Source organism: Muscardinus avellanarius (genome assembly GCF_963383645.1).
Source record: "Muscardinus avellanarius genome assembly, chromosome: 3".
Lineage (NCBI taxonomy): Eukaryota > Metazoa > Chordata > Mammalia > Rodentia > Gliridae > Muscardinus > Muscardinus avellanarius.
This window is the reverse complement of record NC_137788.1, coordinates 107222935-107244426: the sequence shown is the minus strand read 5'-3', so window position 1 is coordinate 107244426 and position 21492 is coordinate 107222935. Positions and strand designations below refer to the sequence as shown.

Below are 21492 nucleotides of genomic sequence, written 5' to 3'. Positions count from 1 at the left end.
CTCATTCACTATGCTCCTCCACAGGACCACTGCAGTGTGAAGGGCCTTGTCACCTGTAGACAGCGGCTGCCTCCAGATCCCTGAGTGCAAATGTCTCAGTGGGAATGTAGAGGAATGACCAGGAGGGATGGTGAGCCCTGGAGTAGGCTGCCTTGCTTCTCTCAGAGTGGTCCCTCTGACTTACCATGTCAGCTGCTTCTGTCATTATTATCATTATTATTATTATTATTATTATTATTATTGTTATTATTATTATTATTATTATTATTATTTGCAGTACTGGGGATTGAACCCAGGGGTGTTCTACCTCTGGGCTACACCCCCAGCCCTATTTTTTTTTTCTAACAGGGTCTCACTAAGTTGCTGAGGCTGTCCTTGAACCTGTGATCCTCCTGCCTCAGCCTCACAAGTACTGGGATTACAGGAGTGTACCACCATGCCCAGTTGTCAACTGCTTTTCATAGGCTGTTTTTCAATCTGAAGAATAACACTGAAGCTGGAGTTACACGTGAGGCAAGTTAGCAGACGTTTAAACACCAGTTCACACAGCACACTGATGCAGGGTGTATGTTTTGGGGTGGGGGTGGGGAGAGTGGACAAATAGATGGAGAGAATCTCCTTTGTCCCCCTCAGTATTTTCTCAGAGATAGCCCTGGCCTTTGCAATCAAAATCATCTCTGAGTGCTTGTTAAATATGCAGCTCTTCCTGGGTGGTGCTGATTGGTGCTTAATAACCTGTCTTCCAGGTAGAGAGCTCTGATTGGTAGAATTTGCCATTGCCCTAAATAGTCCCATGGCGGCTGACATGCAGTCATTAAGGCATTCTCCTTTAACAGACTTAGGAAGAGCAGCAGCACATCCCTGGATGGAAGCCTGAAGACTGGGGAAGGCTAGGCTGTTGGCAGTTTCAGGCCCACAGCCCTTCCCCGAGTTCTGGACCTAGACAGAGCACGCTACACACAGCTCAGTCCTTTCTCTCTCCTGTCCCCACCACACTCTGGTATTCTTCCACCATAAATGAAGCTCATGAGAATGCCAAAGGTACCTTGAAGAGAAAGGAATCACAGAAGTCATGGCCGAGCACTAGCCAGTAGAAGGGAAGAGGGAGCAGGTCATCAAAGCCTGGTTTGATGGGAGACAGGAGAGTGGGAAAAAGGAGAAAGGAGGGAGTGGCCCTGTAGTGACGCTGTGTGTGAGTCTCGCTCTCCTACCTGGACCAGCCACCTCCTTTCCTTCTTTCCCATCTGATTGCTTGTCTGAGAAACTCTGGAAAACTTGTCTAAGTAAAAGATTGATTACAGTATCCAGTTTCCCAAATCCTTGACCCTGGTGTGAATCTTGACTGGTCAGATACAGTGTGCTCCCCTGCTAAAATAAATAAATAAATAAATAAATAAATAAATAAATAAATAAATAAATAAACAAACTGTGCTCAGTGCCCTGACCGGCTCCAGGCTAGTGTTAGGGATCCTGATGAACAGAATCTTCAGTGTCCAAGTGCACTCTGAGACCTGAAGATGCCAGTCGCCAGGCCTTCCCGTACAGAGCCCTACTCTGTGTCCTGGTCAGTCACGGCTGTGTGTCACAAGGTACAGAAGCAAAGAAAATGTAATCGCTGACCTAAGAGCTTACAATCTTGTTGAAAAAGTGTAACAGCCACAAGAACCAATCCTAAATAAGAATTACTTTTAACAGCATGATTATAATAGATTAAACCAATTTTTATGATAAGTTCTGGGGAATTTATAATTAGAATCCATAACAAGTACTGTTTAACAAAGGGTATTAGAAAGTGCACATCTCTATGCTCCCTCTCTCTCTCTCTCTCTCTCTCCCTCTCCCTCTCCCTCTCCCTCTCCCTCTCTCTCTCTCTCTCTTTCCCTCCCACCCTCCCTCCCCTCTAGCTATCTTTTTCTGTGGTACTGGGGGTTGAATACAGGAGCATTCTAACTCCAAGCCTCAACCCCAGCCCTGTTTTATTATTTTTTTTAATTTTGAAACAGTGTCTCACAAAATTGCTGAGGGTCTTGCTAAATTGCTGAGGCTAATCTGGAACCTGGGAGCCTCCTCTCTCAACCTCTGGAGTACCAGGATTACACTGTGCAGCACCACACCTAGCTATTGTTCTTCATTATATGACAACATGTGCCCTTAATGTAGCTAATATTTTCAGCTTAGTTTAAATGAGACTCCTTTTATAACAGATACAACTGTAGCAGCCAGTTCTATGTAATAAAAATATTTCTTCTGCTGGCCAGAAGCCCATGCTAACACTCCTTTGCTGATGGAGATCCAAGCCTCTTTTGGAAGGAAAAACCCAGTATGAGAAAGACATTCACAAATCCCTATCCATTTGGCAGTAAATCTACTTAACAAAAAGGTTATCCTTTCAGTAGAGTATTGACATGCAGGGCAGGTTTGCATATCTGCACAGTGTTAAATGGCTCTTAAGAAAACCCAACTTCTTAAGTGTCACATGGATTTTACTTGAGGCTTTTACACACCTTGTCCTAATGAAGGTGCTCCTCAGCCCCGGGGCCAGAGCCTGGCAGAGGCCTGTGGGACTCTCCTCTCAGCCCTCAGGCCACAGGGCCTGCCAGGCAGCAGAAAAGAGCATGCGTACCCTGCCGTCCCCATTTCCTCTATGGGCCGATTACTTGTGCTAACAGAAGGAAGCGATCACAACCCCATTGTCCAAAAGCAACTTTTCACTTGTTTTTGAAAGGGTTTCTGTAATTACATTAGAATATGGAATGTCGAAGTAAAATTTAGAGAATTTGCAAGATATGAAAGAAAAATAATTCTCAATCTCCCTTGTGTCTCTGGGACAGGAGGTTTGTGTGAGAGGGCCAGGTTCTCTGCTTTTACGCCAATACTTGCTTGCCTTAGGAGACAACTATGGAAGTGTTTGGGTTAAGACGCCCTCCTGCCAGGCTTCAAATTAGGTGAGACTGGTAAAGCAAATAAAAGGTAATGGATTGTGTCCATACATGACTTCATTCCACCCTTCAAATGACTTTATCAATAACTCCAAGGGGCAAGACTCGGCAGTAATCGTGTGAGATACATGCCTCCCAGTTATAGAGGACCGACTCTATTTCCTAAGTTGTTTGAAGTAGGTCAGACTAAAACCCTCTTCCTTTACCACTGACTACACCCAGTGCAGTTTCTTTTCACAGGTGCGTTTCTTAGGCTCACGCACACGGTGCTTTCATTTCTCCTCCCCAAGGTCAGCACTGATTTCCTCTGCGCTCAATTCTCTTTCTAGCTTTAAGTTTAAGGACTCTTAAATTGTGTGTTGGGGCTAGGCGTGGTGGCACACACTTGTACTCGCAGCATTTGGAAGGCTGCGACAGGAAGATCGAGGTTGGTGGACAGCCTCAGCTATTGAGGCCCTTTGCAACTCAGTGAGACTCTGTTTCAAAATAAAGAATAAAAAATAGGGGTGGGGTGTAGCTCAGAAGTAGAATACCCCTAGATTACATCCTCACTACCACAAAAAAAAGTGTGTGTGCTGGGATGATATGCATGGAGGGGTGTTTTTAAACAATACTTTACTGAATCTAATTTGTCTGCTTTTTCCCAAAGCAATTTCCTATTTTTACAACTGTTATCATTTGGTAGGAACTTGGAACCTATAGTTAATCTGGGACAGTAAAAGAAGGATTCAAAGATTATGTTTGCAAAGCATCATTTATTAAGCAATTCTTTCTAATTAGACCAGGGAAATGACTTGTTCTTCCTTAGAGGAGCCAGACGTGTTCCCTGGCACGTGGCTGCCCCCTGCTGCACACTGCAGTGCCTGCCTCCTTCCCTGCAGGTGTTCTCAGTTGGCATCATTCTTGTTTTTACCTGTCTAGTTCATGGGAACTTGGGGTCTGGAGAGGTGCTCAAGACCAAACTGTAACCATGACAAACTCCTCCATGAATTCTGTTTTGCCAAATATACCCAATTTCGGGAGCAAGGGTATTGTGGACAAGAAAGTGTGGATGGGTAACAGGGCCCTCTCTGGACTCTTTGGCATCCTTCACAGGTAGACATGTGGCCAGTGGATGTCATAGAAAGCTCTGAGAAAATCTGGACCTGCTCCAGCTCAGGAGAATTGTTTCAAGATGGCCTTGGGAGGGGGGGGGCTCTACAACCTTCAGTTCAGTGCCAGGAATTGGAGGAACAATCAATCTTGTTTTAAAATGCATCTTGAAATGAATAAACAAGAGCACTGGGCTTCTTAAGAAAGAACCTTGAGACATTCTTTAACCTCTGATCCTTCAAAAGTTATAATGTTTTAAGGACTTAATCTACTTTTGAAGACTCAACATATTTTTTAACAGGTACTATACATCTTCATCTATTAGTAATATAGGATAGTGATAATATGGCTGAAGTCTATTAGATACAAGTTAAGGATTATAGAAAGGCATTCTTAGCCAGATGCAGTGGAATACACCTGTCATCCCAGTACTTAGTCTGAGACAGAAGAATCACAGTTTCGAGGCCAGCCTCAGCAAGTTAGAGAGACCCTCAGTGACTTAATGGGACCCTGATTTAAAATAAAAATAAAATAGTGATGGAATATAGCTCAGAGGCAAAATGCATCTGAATTAAATACCCAGTGCCTAAAAAAAATAAAAAGGAAAGGAAAAAAGGGAAGAAGGAAGGAAGGAAGAAAGGCAGGCAGGTAAGCAAAAGATAAAGGAAGAAAAGGCATTCTGATTCCATGACTTACTCTCAAAACTGTCCTGAAATGATCACAGAGTTTTAAACCTTGTATATAGTATCCATAAGATGCTACTTAGATGACCTTGAAGAAGTTGGTTTATTTAAATATTCATCCAGCCTGTTTTTTCCATCTATGAAAAATCAGTGCACCTATTTCGTGAGGTTACTTAGGGATTTGAGGATATAACAGATGCCAGGCTCATAGCAGTAGTTGTTAGTCATTGTCTTCATTATCTTTCCCTTCCTCCTCCTCCTCTTTCCCCTCCTCTTCCTTCTCCTCCTCTTCCTGCTCCTCCTCCTCCTCCTCCATTCTTTTTTTTTTTTCCTTGTCTGAAATAGTTGGGTATGTGGCAGTCTACACTGCCCTCTTTCTGAATTGTTTAAAAAGCCAAAGGGCAGCCTTTTCTTATCACCGTTAGTTTTCAATATTGACAGAGAAACTTGAGTGAGGAATGGGCTAAGGGGATAAAGGAGGTCATTAAATTGTTTAGCAATGGAGAGTGTAACTGCCAAGAACTTACGGTATCGCCTGTCCAGGAACCATGTGTACTGTACTGTGGGAAGGAAAGGGGTTCCCTCCTTCAATGATGTCTAGAGATGTCACTTTGACAAGGGAGCAGATGATAGATCCGAAGGCAGTGGGATCACAGACATTTTTATAAATAATATATTAGAAACATCATACTTACCTTCCAGAACCAGAATATTTAAAAGACAGACACTTGTCATCCTATGGCAAATTAAAAGACCAAAAAAAATCTTAAACTAAACAATAGAGTTTAAGAAGTATGGAGTCACACCTGGCTGCATGCACAAATGTGTACCCAACACACACTTTGTAAGTAAAATAGCCATTTTATGCTTTCACATGTGGTTCTGTTTTGGTGATAGCACTGAAAACTACATGGGTCTTGTTAGGTAATGGGTTTCCATGGAGAAAACCAAGAAGCATTTATGGACAATCAGTGTCTGGTGGTGAGAAGGCATTTGCACTAGGTCTTTTCTCCCACCTAGATAGAACCTCGTTCTGTCAAAGGCCTGATTACGAGCTGGACTGAAACCAGAGGGAACAACACAGAATTATGCATTTCACTAAATTTATGTGACCTTTTCAAATCTTTTTAGACATTGCTTTGGCATCCACCAAGAATAAGCTTTAAATATGATCTGTAGTGGTGTCAGAGGGAAGCTTAGCTGTTGTCCTCATCCAAACCTTCTATTTTATTTGTTTAAATGGGGGAAACCAAGGCCCAGAGAGATCATGTGACTATGGCCTGCCCTTCCTTATTATGATCTTTCTTTCTTTCCAAATGTCTACGTCATGTATGCTCCATCTCCCCATAAGATTGACATCGTCTAAAAGCATAAGTAGGCCTCCTTTTCACACCACACAATGGATAGTTCACCGAATTCAGTCTCAATATTATAATAATGTCTGTTGGGAATTGCTTCTTCCCAACAGACATTGTAATTATAATAAACACAGAGCAAAGAATTACTGCATGAGATCATTGTCTTTAGCAACTTATTTCTTGAAATTGTTTGATGCGAAATTTCATGTCCAAGTCTAATATTTTGGCTTTTTTCTTAGAAGTGGAAAGAACCCCCTTTGCGAATTAGCAATAATATTCTTGTGTTACATTTGGAGGAAAATCTGTGTTCCAGTTCTCATTTGGCAACTCATCCAACATTACCCAGCAGTTAACAATTATTATTTGAGCGCCTTCTATATTCCTAGTCCTATTTGGTTCTTAGGATGAACCAGGGAACAAAACAGATTCCTGCTTTTAAGACTAAATCTTAATACTTATTTGTGACATAGGAAGGAACTATTGATTTCCAGCACTAGATTATTCTTGGAACGCATTCTTATAAAACTGACACTTAAAAAAATTCTTCCTAAAAAAAAAAAAAAAAAAAAAAAAACGATTTGGTTTGTCAAGAACACTATTTTTGGTCTAGTTGCATGAAACTTGGCCCAATACTGCCGCTTTGTGGCCACTTCAGTCAGATACCCACACACACCACCTTGTCTTTAAGGTAAGATTTATAGGAAAAGTATCTTGTGTTTCAGCAGAAACCTTTAACACAAAATTACCCAGTCGGCAACATTTAGCCTCTAATTCTGTCTGATTCTGTAACAGAACGATTGGAAGGCCTCCATCGCTTTTGTGGTTGGGAACCAGATTGAGGACAACCTTCTCATTGGAGCCCTCAGCCTCGCGGTCCAGGTCCCTCAGAGGAAACTCTTCAGCATAGTATCATGGCAAGACATTCTCCACCAGGTACATGGCTCTTTCTACCTCAACACCAATATCCCCCACAAACCAAAGGCCTTTTGACTAAAATAACAGGTTAAAATTACAAAATAAATCCAATGATCAAATTCTCGAACCATTTTGGAAATGTTGATGAATTATTTTCAATAAATATCCAGCTAGAATAGATTCACATTGTTTAATCTGGAAGAAGTCATTTTCTTTTCTTTTCTTTTCTTTTTTTTTTTTCTTTTTCTTTTTTTTTTTTTTGCTCATTAATGTCACCCATCAATACTCATTCATTTGGAAAGATTTCTGAGGTCATGCCAGGCACCCTGTGAGGAATTATTTAATAAAAGATTGAATAATAACAAAAGACTAGACTAAATAAGGTTCCTGGGAAGTATATACCTAATTGGAAAATTAGGTCTACAGTGCATCACAGCTGTCAGAGGTCAGAGGAGAATAATAATAGAGTCTGTCAGGTGACATATGCCCACACAATCACTGACAGCTTACCTAGGTAGCTCTAAGTATCCCAATTAATTGATTAGTACATCCTATCTGCCGAATTCCCCAACTGCTTAAGTCACCAGGGTATTTGAAAGTTACTTTAGTATTTGGTAAGTCAGCCTCTCTTTTTCATTATGAATAAATTTAACTTTCTTACAGATTAATGAAGTACATGCACTTCTTGAAAGTATTTTACCTAAAAGAGGCAAAAAACTTGCAGGGACTAATGCTCCATTATTTTATGAGGTAGGTAAAAATGTGCATCAACATTTTTAGTAATTTTTAGAAAATGAGAATTGAAGCAGTAACATGATACACTTTTATGTGCTTACTTCATTTTAATATACTTTTATTGGTACAATGTAGTTAGATAACATGAGTGAGGTTCAAAGTGATACGAGCGTACACGCACACAGAACTTTGTGTGTTTAATTCAATTTTTAAGCTAATTTTCTGCTCCTCACTGAGGATATTCATTCCCATTGGTGGAGACACACACACACACACACACACACACACACACACACGCATACACATCTGCCTACTTTTAAACGAAAATTATCCTTTTGAATAAAATGATACCAGATTGTTTATATCATCACCGCATTCAATTAAAAATAGAAGTTAGAAACTGTTACATACAAAAGTGTGGTTCATACTTTTTTACGATAATTACTAAGTATGTGATGGTATTAATGGGAGTTATTATTAGGGTACCCCAAAGTGTTGGTTTCACCAAAGGAACATGAGAGTGTTTCTTGTATAAGACAGAGCCTCAGCTGTAATGATTTTCTGTCAGTTTGTGAATTATGTGCACACTTTACAATCGTGTGTGTGTGTGTGTGTGTGTTACTGGGGATTGAATTTGGGAGCATTCTAACCTCCAAGCTACATTCCCAGTCCTATCTTATGTTTATTTTGAAATAGAGTCTGGCTAGGTTGGGTTGTTAAGAGTCTCACTACTTGCTAAGGCTGTCCTTGAACCTGTAATTCTCCTGTCTCAGCCTCCCAAGTCCTGGGATTACAAGCATGGGTCACCATACCCGGATGCATCCTAATTTAATCAATGTGAAAACAGAGTTTCTTTAGATTTACATTGTCCATTTCTAGCAGTTGCTGGATACCAAAGTCTGGCTTGTGCAAAGGACTTCAAACTCACATTCAGTACAGGATTTCTCACCCAGCTTTGTCGATATCTAACTTGCAGTTTACAAGAAACTATAAAAATTGAGTGATTGATTAATTAGAATATCACAATTTGTCAAGCACTGTTTTATGGCTCTGGGGACCTGAATCATAAAAGTTTTTGGATCTTTCTGAGTCAACTTTGCACTTTCTTTCATTGACGTCTAGTAAAGCATTTAATGTGCCTCAGCTCTGGGAGGATTCTGTAGTGATCTCTTTAGCATCGCTCCAGCCCTATCTGAAGGAGTTTCATTGGATTTGTTCACACTTGACAGTACTGTGAATTTTATGGCATTAACTCTTGCTGTACTGCTCTCAGCACCATGCAAACTTACTCTGCACCACTGGAGTTGAGCAACATACTTTCGATCTTTTGCCATGATGTTCTGAAAGTGTGCACTTCAGTTGAAACATATTGTGATACCTGGACTTAAAGTATTGGAATTTTTCTTCTGAAGTGACCATAGAAATTCTTGTTCAATTCTCAGGCCTGGGATCAATTAGCCCCCCAAAGAATTCTTTCTTCTTCAAAGATGCTCAGTAAAAATCAGAGATGATAACAGGCTCGTTTTGACGTCTAATCTGGACAGGCATTTGGGCTTGGATGTGGGCTAGCACGATGCTGCAAACCCAGAGTTCAGTTAGAAAGCCATTTTTTCCCATTCCTCTCCAACATGTGCGGGGACTCCTGGTTGCTTATTTTTCACTCTGGGGAGGTCCCTTGAACATCTGGCTCTCCCACATTCTTCCAGTGGAGCATTTGGCCACTAAACCTCCCACACCCGCTCACACACCCTTTTCTGAATGGTTCCAGAAGGAAAGGAAAGCAGGGTGGAGCACCACTGCGATGGGATTGTGGGTGTACCAGACACTCATTAACATCAATCGCTGAAGCAAAAATGATAACGCAAAACCGATGGCATAGGCTCCTGGTCAGCATCAGACGAGCACGGATCGCACATCTGGAGAAGAGGAGCATGTTCCCGGGCTCCGTTCCTCCATACTGGGACCTTTGCAGGAACTCCATCACTTGGTACCTAATCCCAAGTGGATTTGCATGGTACCGGTAATGCTCACAGAGCACCAAGCTAGTTGGGATTGGTGGCCACAGACAAGAAGACCCAAGAGCCAGGATCTTTTGGAACTTCTGAACCTCCAAGCCATGTGCACAGCCTTCTCATGAGTCTATTTCTATTCAAAGTCTTGCATGGCCTTTAGCCAACCAGCACACCTGGCACAGGTACATGCCTTAGAAGCCTATTTGGGAAATCTTACATTTTCCTTCTCAAGGAAACTCTACCATAGGGGCAAAGAGAAAATCTAACACAAATTGCTTGTTATGTGGAGATTTATGGAGTCCTGTTTCATTTTTGACCTCTGTTTGGGGAGAGATTACTCAGAATATTGTACTCAGAATGTTGTAAGGGCCATGCACTTGCATGCTTATATTTACTTCTGCTTGTAGGATGCTCTTGTTGGCTTTAAATCAGAGCCTGGTTGTTCTTACTTTAAACACAATTAACCAACTTGGCTTCCACGTTTCCCAGCCTGTGGTTGATTAGGAACCGCCAATTAAAAGGAGACTTTGCTGCAGTGCAGTGCATCCATGAGTAGTAAAATAATGTCAGAACCACCACATTCCATGTTTCCAGTGATGGCTGGAACAGTGTGGGCCAGCAAAGACCGCATTCCTAAGCAGTTCGCTAAAGGTTTCATTTGGATGGCTTGGTGTCGCGTATACACAGCCTCATTTGAAATTGGGTAATTTCCCCTGAAACCTTAGAATTTCATCTAGCCATGATATTGTATATACAAGAGATTCTGGCTTTATAAACCACAGTTCTTTGAAAACCTGCTTAGGTTTGTGCTAATGCAATTCCACAGAGACACCGAGGCATCTCATTGCCTCATTCACCTCCTCTTTTTGGAAATGTTTTTCTCTAGCAGGAACTACTCTGAGGGATTGGGTAGTAATGGGAAGAGAATATAAATGGGTATACTGATGTTTCATATTGACCCATTTCACCAAAGATGAACAAGTACATTCTAGCTCAAGCACTATCTGTACAATGGAAAGAGAGGAGGAAATATGACTATGTTAAAGACTTGAACTTTAAGAAACTCAAGAATTAGAGACAAAACAGAAAAAGCTATATGCACACAATCCTGGTACATAGTATTTGCTAAATTTTTGTTGAATGAGTGAATAACTCAATGCAAAACTAGTGAAATACCTGAGGGCCAGCAAAGCATTGGGGGAAATTTAAAGGAAAGTAAAATTGTTTTCTGGGCATGGTGGAAGGAAGGCTGGGATACAGAGTTTTCATGGAGAAGATGGCATTTCAAGGGTAAAGAAAGGGGCCTGATAATTTTGATCTTTTAAAAATATTGTCCCCACTAGCCCATATCACAAATCTAAAGGTAAATATAAAGACGCCAATTTTATACGTAGGGGAATGGAGGCACAGAGAAGGTAGGAGGTTTTCTAATTCAAATTTTTTTGTGGTACTGGGGATAGAACCCAGGGGCATTCTACCTCTGAGCTACACCCCCAGCCCTATTTTTTATTCTTTGTTTTTGAAACAGAGTCTCGCTGGGTTGCGAAGGGCCTCACTAGTAGCTGAGGCTGTCTGCGAACCACGATCCTCCTGTCTCAGCCTCCCAAATGCTGAGATGACAAGCATATGCCACAATGCCCAGCTTCTAACTAGAAATTATTAAAATAGAGATTAAAAGAACCTAAACACATAATCTCAAGTTTGTCTACTTTTCCACAACCCCAGCACTCTTCACCATCTCAAAGCTGTCCGCCCTGGACAGGTAGATTTTGACATTCAAGTGTAGGAAAGGGTATTCTAAGAAAAAGGAGCAGATCAAGTAAAGTCCTGGGACAGGAGAAGATGGAATGAGTATGTACTAAATTCTGAGGCCTACCTGGCCTCAACCCACCTATGGACGGAAGCTCATTTCCAAGTAGGGGGCACAAAGGCCAGAAAATGGGGAGAAGCATGGAGTGGAGCCTGAAAATCTCTAGCCCCAGTACCTCTGATGTCACCTGGGTTGAAGAAGCGAGCATCTGACCCACTAGGAGCTTATTCTTTCTAATTTAAATTTCAAAATCACAATGTCAAGGCTGAACTTTGCACACCCAGCTTAGAACGTTCACCTACTACGCATCAGATTTCACCACAGGTGGGAGAATTGTGGGATCTGTGGTATGCTGAGATATCTCATCAGGACATTCCAGTTGGTTCTGAGTGACCTTTAACATTTCTATAAAGAAAAAGGAATTTTATACCATAGTCCATGGCTAACTTATTTTTAAAAGAGTCAGTTCTCAAAGTTTTGATAGAATAAAGAACTTGGACAAAGAAATTATGCAATATGCTACAATTTACAAATACAAATGATTATTAATTTTCCTGTTTATTCATATCAGCAAAAATAGGAACTTACATTTCAATGATTATGTCTTGATAAAATCATTCCTATTGCAACTGGGAGACCACTAAATATGAAAAGACTTTTCCATTATGAGATTTGAAAAAATAGACCAAATGGTTCTTTAAAAGATACAGGGAGCACACGAATCCCAGTCTTATTCATTTCATCATATTCTAAGACACTTTGCAGTGTTTCGTATTTGTATGCCTAGATGTATTCATTTCGTTTTTTTAGTTCCCAGTTCCTGGCTATCCAGACATATTTTCCCAACATGTACTGCTAATAACTCACAAGAACACCGATTTAATTATAGTCTAGTTTGCGGCTCGTTTCCAGTTTCCTAATATGAAGCTCATTTCTTAAACAGTGCCTCAAATTAACAGTCTACTCAATAAAATAGTAAGCCCCGATTTTCGAGGGTGGCCCTTGTCAAAATGAAAAATGGAAAACTCATACTTCAGAGATAGGAACAAATAATATGTGAAAACATTTAAGAGGTTTGAAGTTATTAAAATGGCAGATCTATGGGGACCAGAAAGAGCAGCATGTCATGGAAGAAAGGAAGGAGAAGGGAGACAGGAAGCGTTCTCTGGCCTTTTCAATCCTGCATTTTAAAACAAAACAAAAAAATTCTGGAAGAACTGGAAGGTAGCCAACCTAATGCCGTTATTTCATGGAGCTTAGGGACACACCAGGAAATTACAGGCCAGTTAGTTTAACTTCACTTGTAGGGAAAGTATTAAAAACTGCTGCAGGAGATCAAGTGAAAGGATGCTTAGAAAAGCACAGCTTGATTAAGGCAAGCCTGGCCAACGTGGTTTTCGGAAAGGGAAGGTCATGTCTTAGGAACTTGTTGAAATTCTTTGAAGCTATTATGGACAGCGCAGTCTTCAAAGACTACAGCGAGGTCCAGAGAGTCTGAGTATCTTTTCTGTTGCACATCAGTCCTTCAGGGATGGCCAGGGGACATGGCCCACATTGGGGTCTTGGCCCTCCAGGTTTGGAAACCGCTATCAAAATAGCAGAAAATAACCTCCCATGGAACATTTTTAAAGCTGGAACCAATTAATACAACCTGATATTTATAAATGTAAAGTAACGAGCCTTGGAACACAATTTAGGAATATTGAGCTGTAACAAAGAAGTGCTACTCTGGGACTATAAAAACAATCTAGGAGTTATTGTGCCAAAATATGGGCTTTGGAGGCTGTTTTCACCCAAAGAAGGGGAGATGCAGGGAAATAACCATGCTAGACAATGTTATAAAGAAAGGGGTTACGAAGAGCCCCAACTAAGTGAATTTTGTCAAGTTGGGAGAAAGCACAGTCAGATTCGTTAACAACCTAAGCCTCCAAGTCCTGGAGGAGGCTGGAAGAGGCCAGCAGAGAAAGTCAGCCCCAGCTAGTCAGAAAGGGGCACCAGGTCAGCACTCCACTGCTTTAGGAATGGGCTCCCAGGGCACAAGTATGTTTGCCTCTCGGATGGGTAACCCAGATCTCTATTTTCAAAGAAAAGTACAATTCTAACAAAGGCATTAAAAAAAAAAATCTCACTCACATCCCAGCTCTTTCTACCCTGGGGCGTGGGCAGCTGACCAAGTGCACATGATAAATAGTCTGCAGTTCAGGGAGGGGTTGAGGGGTAGACACAGGAGGTGTGGTGTCTGATGCCAAGGAGACTGGGATTCAGCCGCAGGAAACTCACAGCACACAGGGGCTGGGTTCCTGAGTAGAATGTTTGGGCAGTGGGCAAGGCAGGAATCCAGTCAAGAATTCAAGGACATATCAGTGGAGGACCAGCCACAAGAGTAAACAAGGTTCAGCTCATGAAGTGTGACCACCACAGCTTCTCCTCCAGGTCCTGGCCTCTCTTAATACTCTATACCCACCATGATCAGAAGGATGCTGGGGAAGGAGTAAAAAAAAACACTATCGTTTTATTCCTGTAGTTAAGACTGTGAATAATGCATGTTTACATGCAGTGACAATATCAATTACTATTTACCGAACACTTTGTTTATTCCAAGTCTTGAGCGGTGGATATACATACTTATGCATATAGATGTATATGTGACATAAATATGCTAATTGGATCTTCTTCTCAGTCTGCTAGGAGGCACTGAGACACGATGGACCTGGAGCTCAGACAGGCTGAGTAACTCATGGACTCACACATCTCTCTTCCTTCTACTTGCATCACACACACATTGAGGATAAATAATTTACATCCTAGAAGTTGTTGTGGTTTAACGTGTCTCAAACAAGTTACTGCTGCTAACTAGAATTAAGCTTTAAGTCTCCCAGGAGAACCATGATATGCTTCTTTCTTTTACTTCAACTCAAGTTGAAGTAAAAAGCCAAGAAGGCTCCTCTGTGGACCCTGAAGGGACCAGGTCATTGCAGTTGGTATTTTTGAGCCACTTTGATGAGTGGCTTTGGCCCATATGTTTGGGTCAGTGTTTGAGTAAGGGGAGAAAAAAAAGTTTAGTCAATGGTCAAATGGAATTTACACTATTCTGTGATACTAGATTTTATGAACATGATGAAGAAAATGCACATCCTTTTTCTTTGTTGAGTCACATAGGGGATATGACTTAACACCCTAAAAATAAAAGCATAATTAACCACTATCTCATTAAATATCCTCTCTCTCTCTCTCTCTCTCTCTCTCTCTCTCTCTCTCTCTCTCTCCCTCCCTCCCTCCCTCCCTCTCTCCCTCCCTCCCTCTTTCTCTGCTGGGGAATCAAATCCAGCCTTCACACATGGTAGGCAAGTACTATAGCACCAATTATATCCCCGACCCTCCCATTAAATCTTCATGTGAATAGAGGAAAATAGCTACTTGGGAGTCTGAGACAGGGAGAGCGCATGTTTGAAGCCAGCCTCGGCAATCTAGTTAGATCCTCAGCAACTCTGTGAGACCTTGTTTCCAAATAAAAAATAAAATAAGGCTGGGGGTATAGCTTGGAGGTAGAATGCCTCTGGGTTCAATCCCCAATCGCAAGTACCAAAAAAAAAAAAAAAAAGAAAAAAGAAAAAGAATACCTAGCTTTATCTCCATAGTATAAATGGAGAAATGGAAACCCAAGAAATGTGAATGATTTGTTTATAGTCACCAGTGAAATCAGTGTTAATTCTCCTAATAGCTGAAGACTTGCTTTACTCTAACCCTCGCAAAAGGCAGGTCACATTCGTTTAAAAGTTCTTGTTCTTTCATTCATTTATCACAAGATTATTTGTGTGTGTGTGTGTGTGTGTGTGTGTGTGTGTGTGTGTATTTTGGTGGGAATAATACTGGAGATTGAAGCTAGGGGCATTGTCCCTCTGAGCTATACCCCCAGTGCTTTTTATTTGTTATTTTTAAACAGGGTCTCACTGAGTTGCTGAGGCTGCCATACTCCTACCTCAACTTTTTTTCTTTTGTTTTTGTTTTTGTTTTTGTTTTTGGTGGTACTGAGGGTGGAACCTGGAGGCTTTCTACCTCTGGGCTATACTCCCAGACCTATTTTATATTTTATTTGGAAACAGGGTCTCACTAAGTTGCTGAGAGCCTCACTAAGTAGCTGAGGCTGGCTTTGAACCTGTGTGATCCTCCTGTCTCAGCTTCCCAAGTGCTGGGATTACAAGCATGTGCCCCCATGCCCGGCTTCAACTTTTCAAGTACTGGGGCTATAGGTATCCACCACCATGCCTAGCCCCACAAAATTATTTTGGGAGTGTTTTGAATAAAATGTTTTACTTCATTAAATATATACTTATTTCAACATGCATCTAAAAATAAAAGTATACTAATTTGTAACTTTTCTAATTCTATATCTTGAAACAGGCATACATTATTTTCTTAGACTTTGTTTATAATCAACTTATACAAAAATATTAGATTCATAGTGCAGGTGATACACAATTTTAGCCAACTCATCAAATGACACTCAGTGACTAAGGCTTAAAATATGTTTAATTTTCATGAACTCCATAAATATTTGATGATCTATTAAATACCAATTCAATTTATTCACCAAGATTTATCTTGGTGAATAAAACAGATATAACCCTCTACCCTCACGGAGTTTACATTTGAATGGAGAAGGCAGGCACCAAGCAGAAATCAAACAAGCAAAAAGAAAAGAATCAAACAAGCAATATAAAAAATGCTTATATAACTGTAAATTGCTGTAATCAGTTTAGAGAGAATTACAGGAGAAAATACTGTAGACAAAGGAGTATTGGCATATTATGTTATTCTATTTAACATATTGCTGTATTAAGATATTTGCGGCCAGGGACTTTATAAAGTTTATTTGACTCCTGCCTGGTGGCTGGAGGCTCCAAACAGCCTGGTGCAGGCAGTTATCCTGGCGAGAGACCACACCACAAGACAGCAGGAGATGCGGGTCAGTCCCTCTTAAAGAGCTGAGCACCTCCCAAAGATCCACCTCTGGAAGGTTCCACCACCTCTCAGCATTGCCCCACTGAGACTAAGCTTCCAGTACATGGACTTTGGAGGCAAACTGTATCTAAACCATAGCGGGACGAACTACATGAAACATCCAAATGAAAAGAGGAAAGAATGTGTGTGGGGGGAGAATATTCAGGTGAGCGTCATGTGCAAAAACCCTGAGGCAGGAATGGGAAGAGTATTGCCTGACCGAGTAGTGAAAAAGGAGTGAAAAGTCACAAAGAGAAGAGAGAGAGCTAGGTCAGTGCCCGATTTACAGAAAGGAATTTGCATTTTTACTTTATAGGAAAGCATAGAAAAAAAGAAAAAAAAGAAGCTTTTTTTTTTTTTTTTTTTTTGTACTGAGGATGGAACCCAGGGGCATTCTACCTCTGAGCTACACCCCTTGCCCTATTTTTAATTCTCTATTTTGAAACAGGGTCTCACTGACTTGCAAACGGCTTCACTAAGGAGTAGCTGAGGCTGTCCGCGAACCACAAGCCTCCTGTCTCAGCCTCACAAATGCTGGGATTACAAGCACAGGCCACCACACCTGGCTGCCTTTATAGTTTTTAAATAGGGAATCACTAAGCTGCTGAGGCTTGTCTTGAACCTCAAATCCTCTTGTCTCAACCTCCCAACTGCTGGGATTATAGGCATGCACCATCACACCTGGCTAAATAGGTACAGAGAGTGAAGAGGAGGTCCTGGGCAATGAAATCAATCCACTTTTATTTGTGATTATAGTGCAATTGAAAGGCCCCATTTAGAAGAAAAATCACAAGCCCTAGCAGCCAGCTAATAGTTAAAACAGCCAGCTAATAGTTAAAAAGAAAAAGTGTATATTACTGCAGCTTGCAGCTTAAGAAGCATAGCTTAAGAATGAGAAATATGCAATAAGCCCACCCCATTCCAGGAACGTACCTAGCATCTTATCTATACTGACCGGGTCAGCGCGCGCCCTGTGCCGGGAACCTGCTCACTACACCTAGTGTTTTATCTAACAAAATGTACTTTTTCAAATGATTTTGTAACATTTTGTAAATGCAAGTAACTTGGCCCAAACCCCCCTAACTGATGGTCTTTTCCCTATAAATATCCACACTTTCAGGTGCTCGGGGTCGAACTCCTTTACGAGTCGGCCCCAGTGCACTGGCTCCTTAATAAACTCTTGCCTTTTGCTTTTGCATCAAGGGTTAAAATTTCTCGTGTGTTCTTGCTGTCGTCGCTTATCCCGAGGCTGGTTGAGGGTCTCCCCTCTGCGGGGGTCTTACACAATCAAAGTAAATAAAGGAAGAGCGATATAATCTATACTCTTTAAAAAATGTTTTCTGATTGCCAAATGAGGAATAAGTTAAGAAGGGGACAGGATACCAGCTAGGAGGCCATGGGGTATCCAGATGGAGACGAGAAGAGCATACAGGTCCAGGGAATAGCTAGAAGAAGAATTGCCAGATTGGTACCAACAGGTAGGGGAAGGCTGAGGGAGGGAAACCAGGGGTGACTCTCACAGTTCTGCCTCCAGACACTGAATAAAATTGTCTCCAGACCCAGAGACAATTGAAGGAAGACTAAATTCCGGGGGAGTTTGAAAGTCTAGTTTGGACTAGACTAATATAGCTGAGAGGTGCTGAAGACCCATGGAAAAGTCCTTTTTTATGTGTATCTTTTTCATTTTTTGAATTCTCATTTGCCTAACTCTGTGCTGTCATACAAAGTATTGTAGAAATTTTTGTCATCCCAGAAAAGTAACCTATTAATTATGTACTAATGAAAATCATTGTTAATGACTACAAACAGTAAATAGTGAACCGTTTTTTTTTTTTTTTTATAATAGTAACTCAGTAGTACTTTGCAGATTACTAGAAGTTTGGGTCCTTACCATTTTTTCTTCATTGGTTACATATTTTATACAATGTTTTTTTTTTAAATCACTGGTGATAACCCAGTGGTTTGCAAAGAAATTTACTTGATTTCAACTGTGTATGTACATGTATGGTTTACATTGTAAATATATTTTTGCTCTAAACACAGGTTACAATTGTTTGCCAAACCCACTGTCCTGTAACTATTCTGTACTATCTACCTTTTGTATTTCCCTCTCTGTCTCTCAAGTAACCCTGAGCTGAAGAATATTAGCAGGTAATCATTCCAGCTCTTTCAGCGTGTTTATTAAGTTTCTGTTACATGCCAAATAACGGGCACCGAATTGACTTAGGCATAGTCTCTCTCCTCAAGAGCCCATAGTCCCTAAGTTTTGCAAACAATATACCTGTTTCATGTTATTCTGTGACATCTCGATACCTTGTAGGAATCCTGATGTAAAAGGTACGCATTTAAGCCATGGGTTATAATTGAGTCTGTTCTTCATTGAGCTTTGTGGCTGACCTCATTATTGTTCACAACTTTCAGCCAAAAGGATAATGGTCCCCAGACAGGGTATGTTGAAGAGGAGGGAGGGAGGGGAGAACACGTACCAAAACACTCAGAGATGCAGCAGAGATATAGAAGGCCTTGTTTCCTTAGAAGGAGGGAAAACATAGCTGAAATTGAAGTATGGTAACAATTTTCGTGCTTCTACATGTTTCTAGTATGACCTCTATTCATGAAATTCTAACTCTTTCCTTGATTTTTGGTTACAAGGAAAGGAAGACAAAATAACCAGCTAAATGTGGGGACAGGCTGGGAGAGTTAACTATTAGACAGAAATTAATTTATATTTATTGAAAACTACTGTGAGGCATTTGATCAATATTAATCTGAACAAATGAATTTCAGATAGATATAAATATATTTATTTATCATCTATCATATTATCATGTATCATTCATTCTTGTGTTTCATAAATATTGATTGGTCATAAACATCCTCAAACCATATAGAGTAGCACAATAATGTAAGGGATCTAAAACATGATCTTTATCTTACATTCAGAAAAATACACAAAAATATAATTATACATTGAGTAGTTAGAAACATAGGAAAACAATCCTATAAAAATTCTTACAGTGAAAACCTGAATATTTTCAACAGCCTTCTCCTTTAAAGTATATATTTTAAATTCCTAATTATTTGGATCACATTCTGTTTGAAATCTATAGAACTCTGATGGTGAGCAAGGAGGTCTCCCTGCAGGACACTGTGCCGTACCAAGCACCCCCAAGTTAATAAGAGTATTGTTGTCCTCATGCAGCATTTACCCAAAACTCATAGGAATCCAGGCATGATAGCACATGCTTGAAATCCCAGTACTTGGGGGTCTGAGACAGGAGGATTACAGGTTCAAGACCAGCCTCAGAAATCTAGCACGACTGTATTTCAAAATTAAAAGAAAAACATAAAAAGGGCTGGGATGTAGCTTGGAGAATGCCTCTGGGTTCAATTCTCTTTACTAAAATAAAAGAAGAACATCTATCTGGATTTATGCTCTCACATCAGGAAATATTTAATTAGATGATCCTTTTAGTACTTGGGAGGCTGAGACAGGAGGATCCCAGATATGGCCACTTAGCTACTTAGTGAGGCCCTCTCCAAAATGGTAAGACCCTGTTTCAAAATAAAGAATAAAAAATCAGGGTAGGGGTGTAGCTCAGGGATAGAATGCCCCTGGGTTCAAGCTCCAGCACCACACACAAAAAAGAAGTATCTAATTATTTAGATTATTTCCAAGTCTTATTATTATCATTTGAATTATCCCTGGAACTGCAGAGAAGCAGAGCAGAGCGCAGTAACAAGTGACATAAGGGCCTGCCGCCACCTCGTCTGCTCAAGTACTCACCACTGAGGCGGACGGAAAGAAAAGACAGGTTCTCTCTGGATTTAATGCATGAGGGCTAATATATTACTCTTTGTAACTAATAAAATTTCAAGGATTGACAGCAAATTTTTGATTTGCTTTTCTTCTAGTAAAATGTCTGCTTTGAATTAAGCAGAAAAAATCCTTCTTCCTGCCAACTTGTTTCAATTTCCCATACAGAACCATCCACGGAACATCAGCAGGGCTTTCCTATAGAGGTTCATTTCAGGATTCTTCAGTCACTGGAGGGACACACACACACACACACACACACACACACACACACACACACTTTTCCCTTATATTGGAGTAAGCAAAGGAAAAGATATTTGCTAAGATTTGTATTTGTATGTGGCACTTTTGCTTTCTGAAAGCAGAGACAAGTATTCGTCATCAGTTGGAGAAAAGAGTCTCTGAGTCTTTCCCTGGGCCAGTGTCCTGCTTTATGAATGCAGACCCGCCCGTGTGTAGGTGGGGCAGGCAATTGCCATGTGATGTGATTTAAGAGGTGCTGGAAGTTCTGCCTGTCCAAAAATAGCCTGCACCCGCCTGTTGCATTCAGACACCATGTCCATAAAACCCAGGTTTAATTCAAATGAAATTGCATTTTCAGAATGTTAGCCCATTATATCCACTATGCTCTCAACTTGCATTTATTTACCAGAGATAAAAGCAGAAAGTTGAAGGAATGTGCATGTATACAGAGAGAGTGGGGCCGAGATTAGCAAGACCCAGGGCTTAGGGTGGTGAGGGGAGTCACTGGGAGCAACCTCTGTTAACTGCGAGCAAGTTTGTTAAAACTGAACTGCTTCCATGTCCATTCCGTCAGTCCTTTCGGAGTCAATATTTTCTGGAACATGATTATTTCCTCAAACAGGCAATGATCTTTGCTGGGACTCGTAAAACTACAATAATAATAATATTTCATATTTGGAACATTTATTTTTAGTACAAAATAAATATCCAGTGTCAAATTGTGATCCCAACCACAGCCCTGTGAGGCAGAATTGAGGGTTACTCTTCTCATGCAGCAAATGAGAAGAGTCTCCAACAGGCTCTAGTGCCAAGCTAAAGGGGGACAGAGCTGGAGTTACTGCAAAACTGTGGCTCAGAAGCTTGAGAAGTGGAGGCCAAAGTGTTCA

At 40.8% G+C, this 21492-nt stretch overlaps 1 protein-coding gene across 1 annotated transcript in view; it reads left to right on the top strand.

Moving 5' to 3' along the window:
* SPAG17 (sperm associated antigen 17) overlaps positions 1-21492 on the top strand; it is a gene marked incomplete at both ends in the record, with an annotated part of 222114 nt that overhangs the window by 23309 nt on the left and 177313 nt on the right. Inside the window, 2 exons of the mRNA XM_080691512.1 lie at positions 6865-7005; positions 7651-7737. Coding sequence (XP_080547638.1) covers positions 6865-7005; positions 7651-7737 — 228 coding nt within the window. The remainder of the gene's footprint in view (positions 1-6864; positions 7006-7650; positions 7738-21492) is intronic.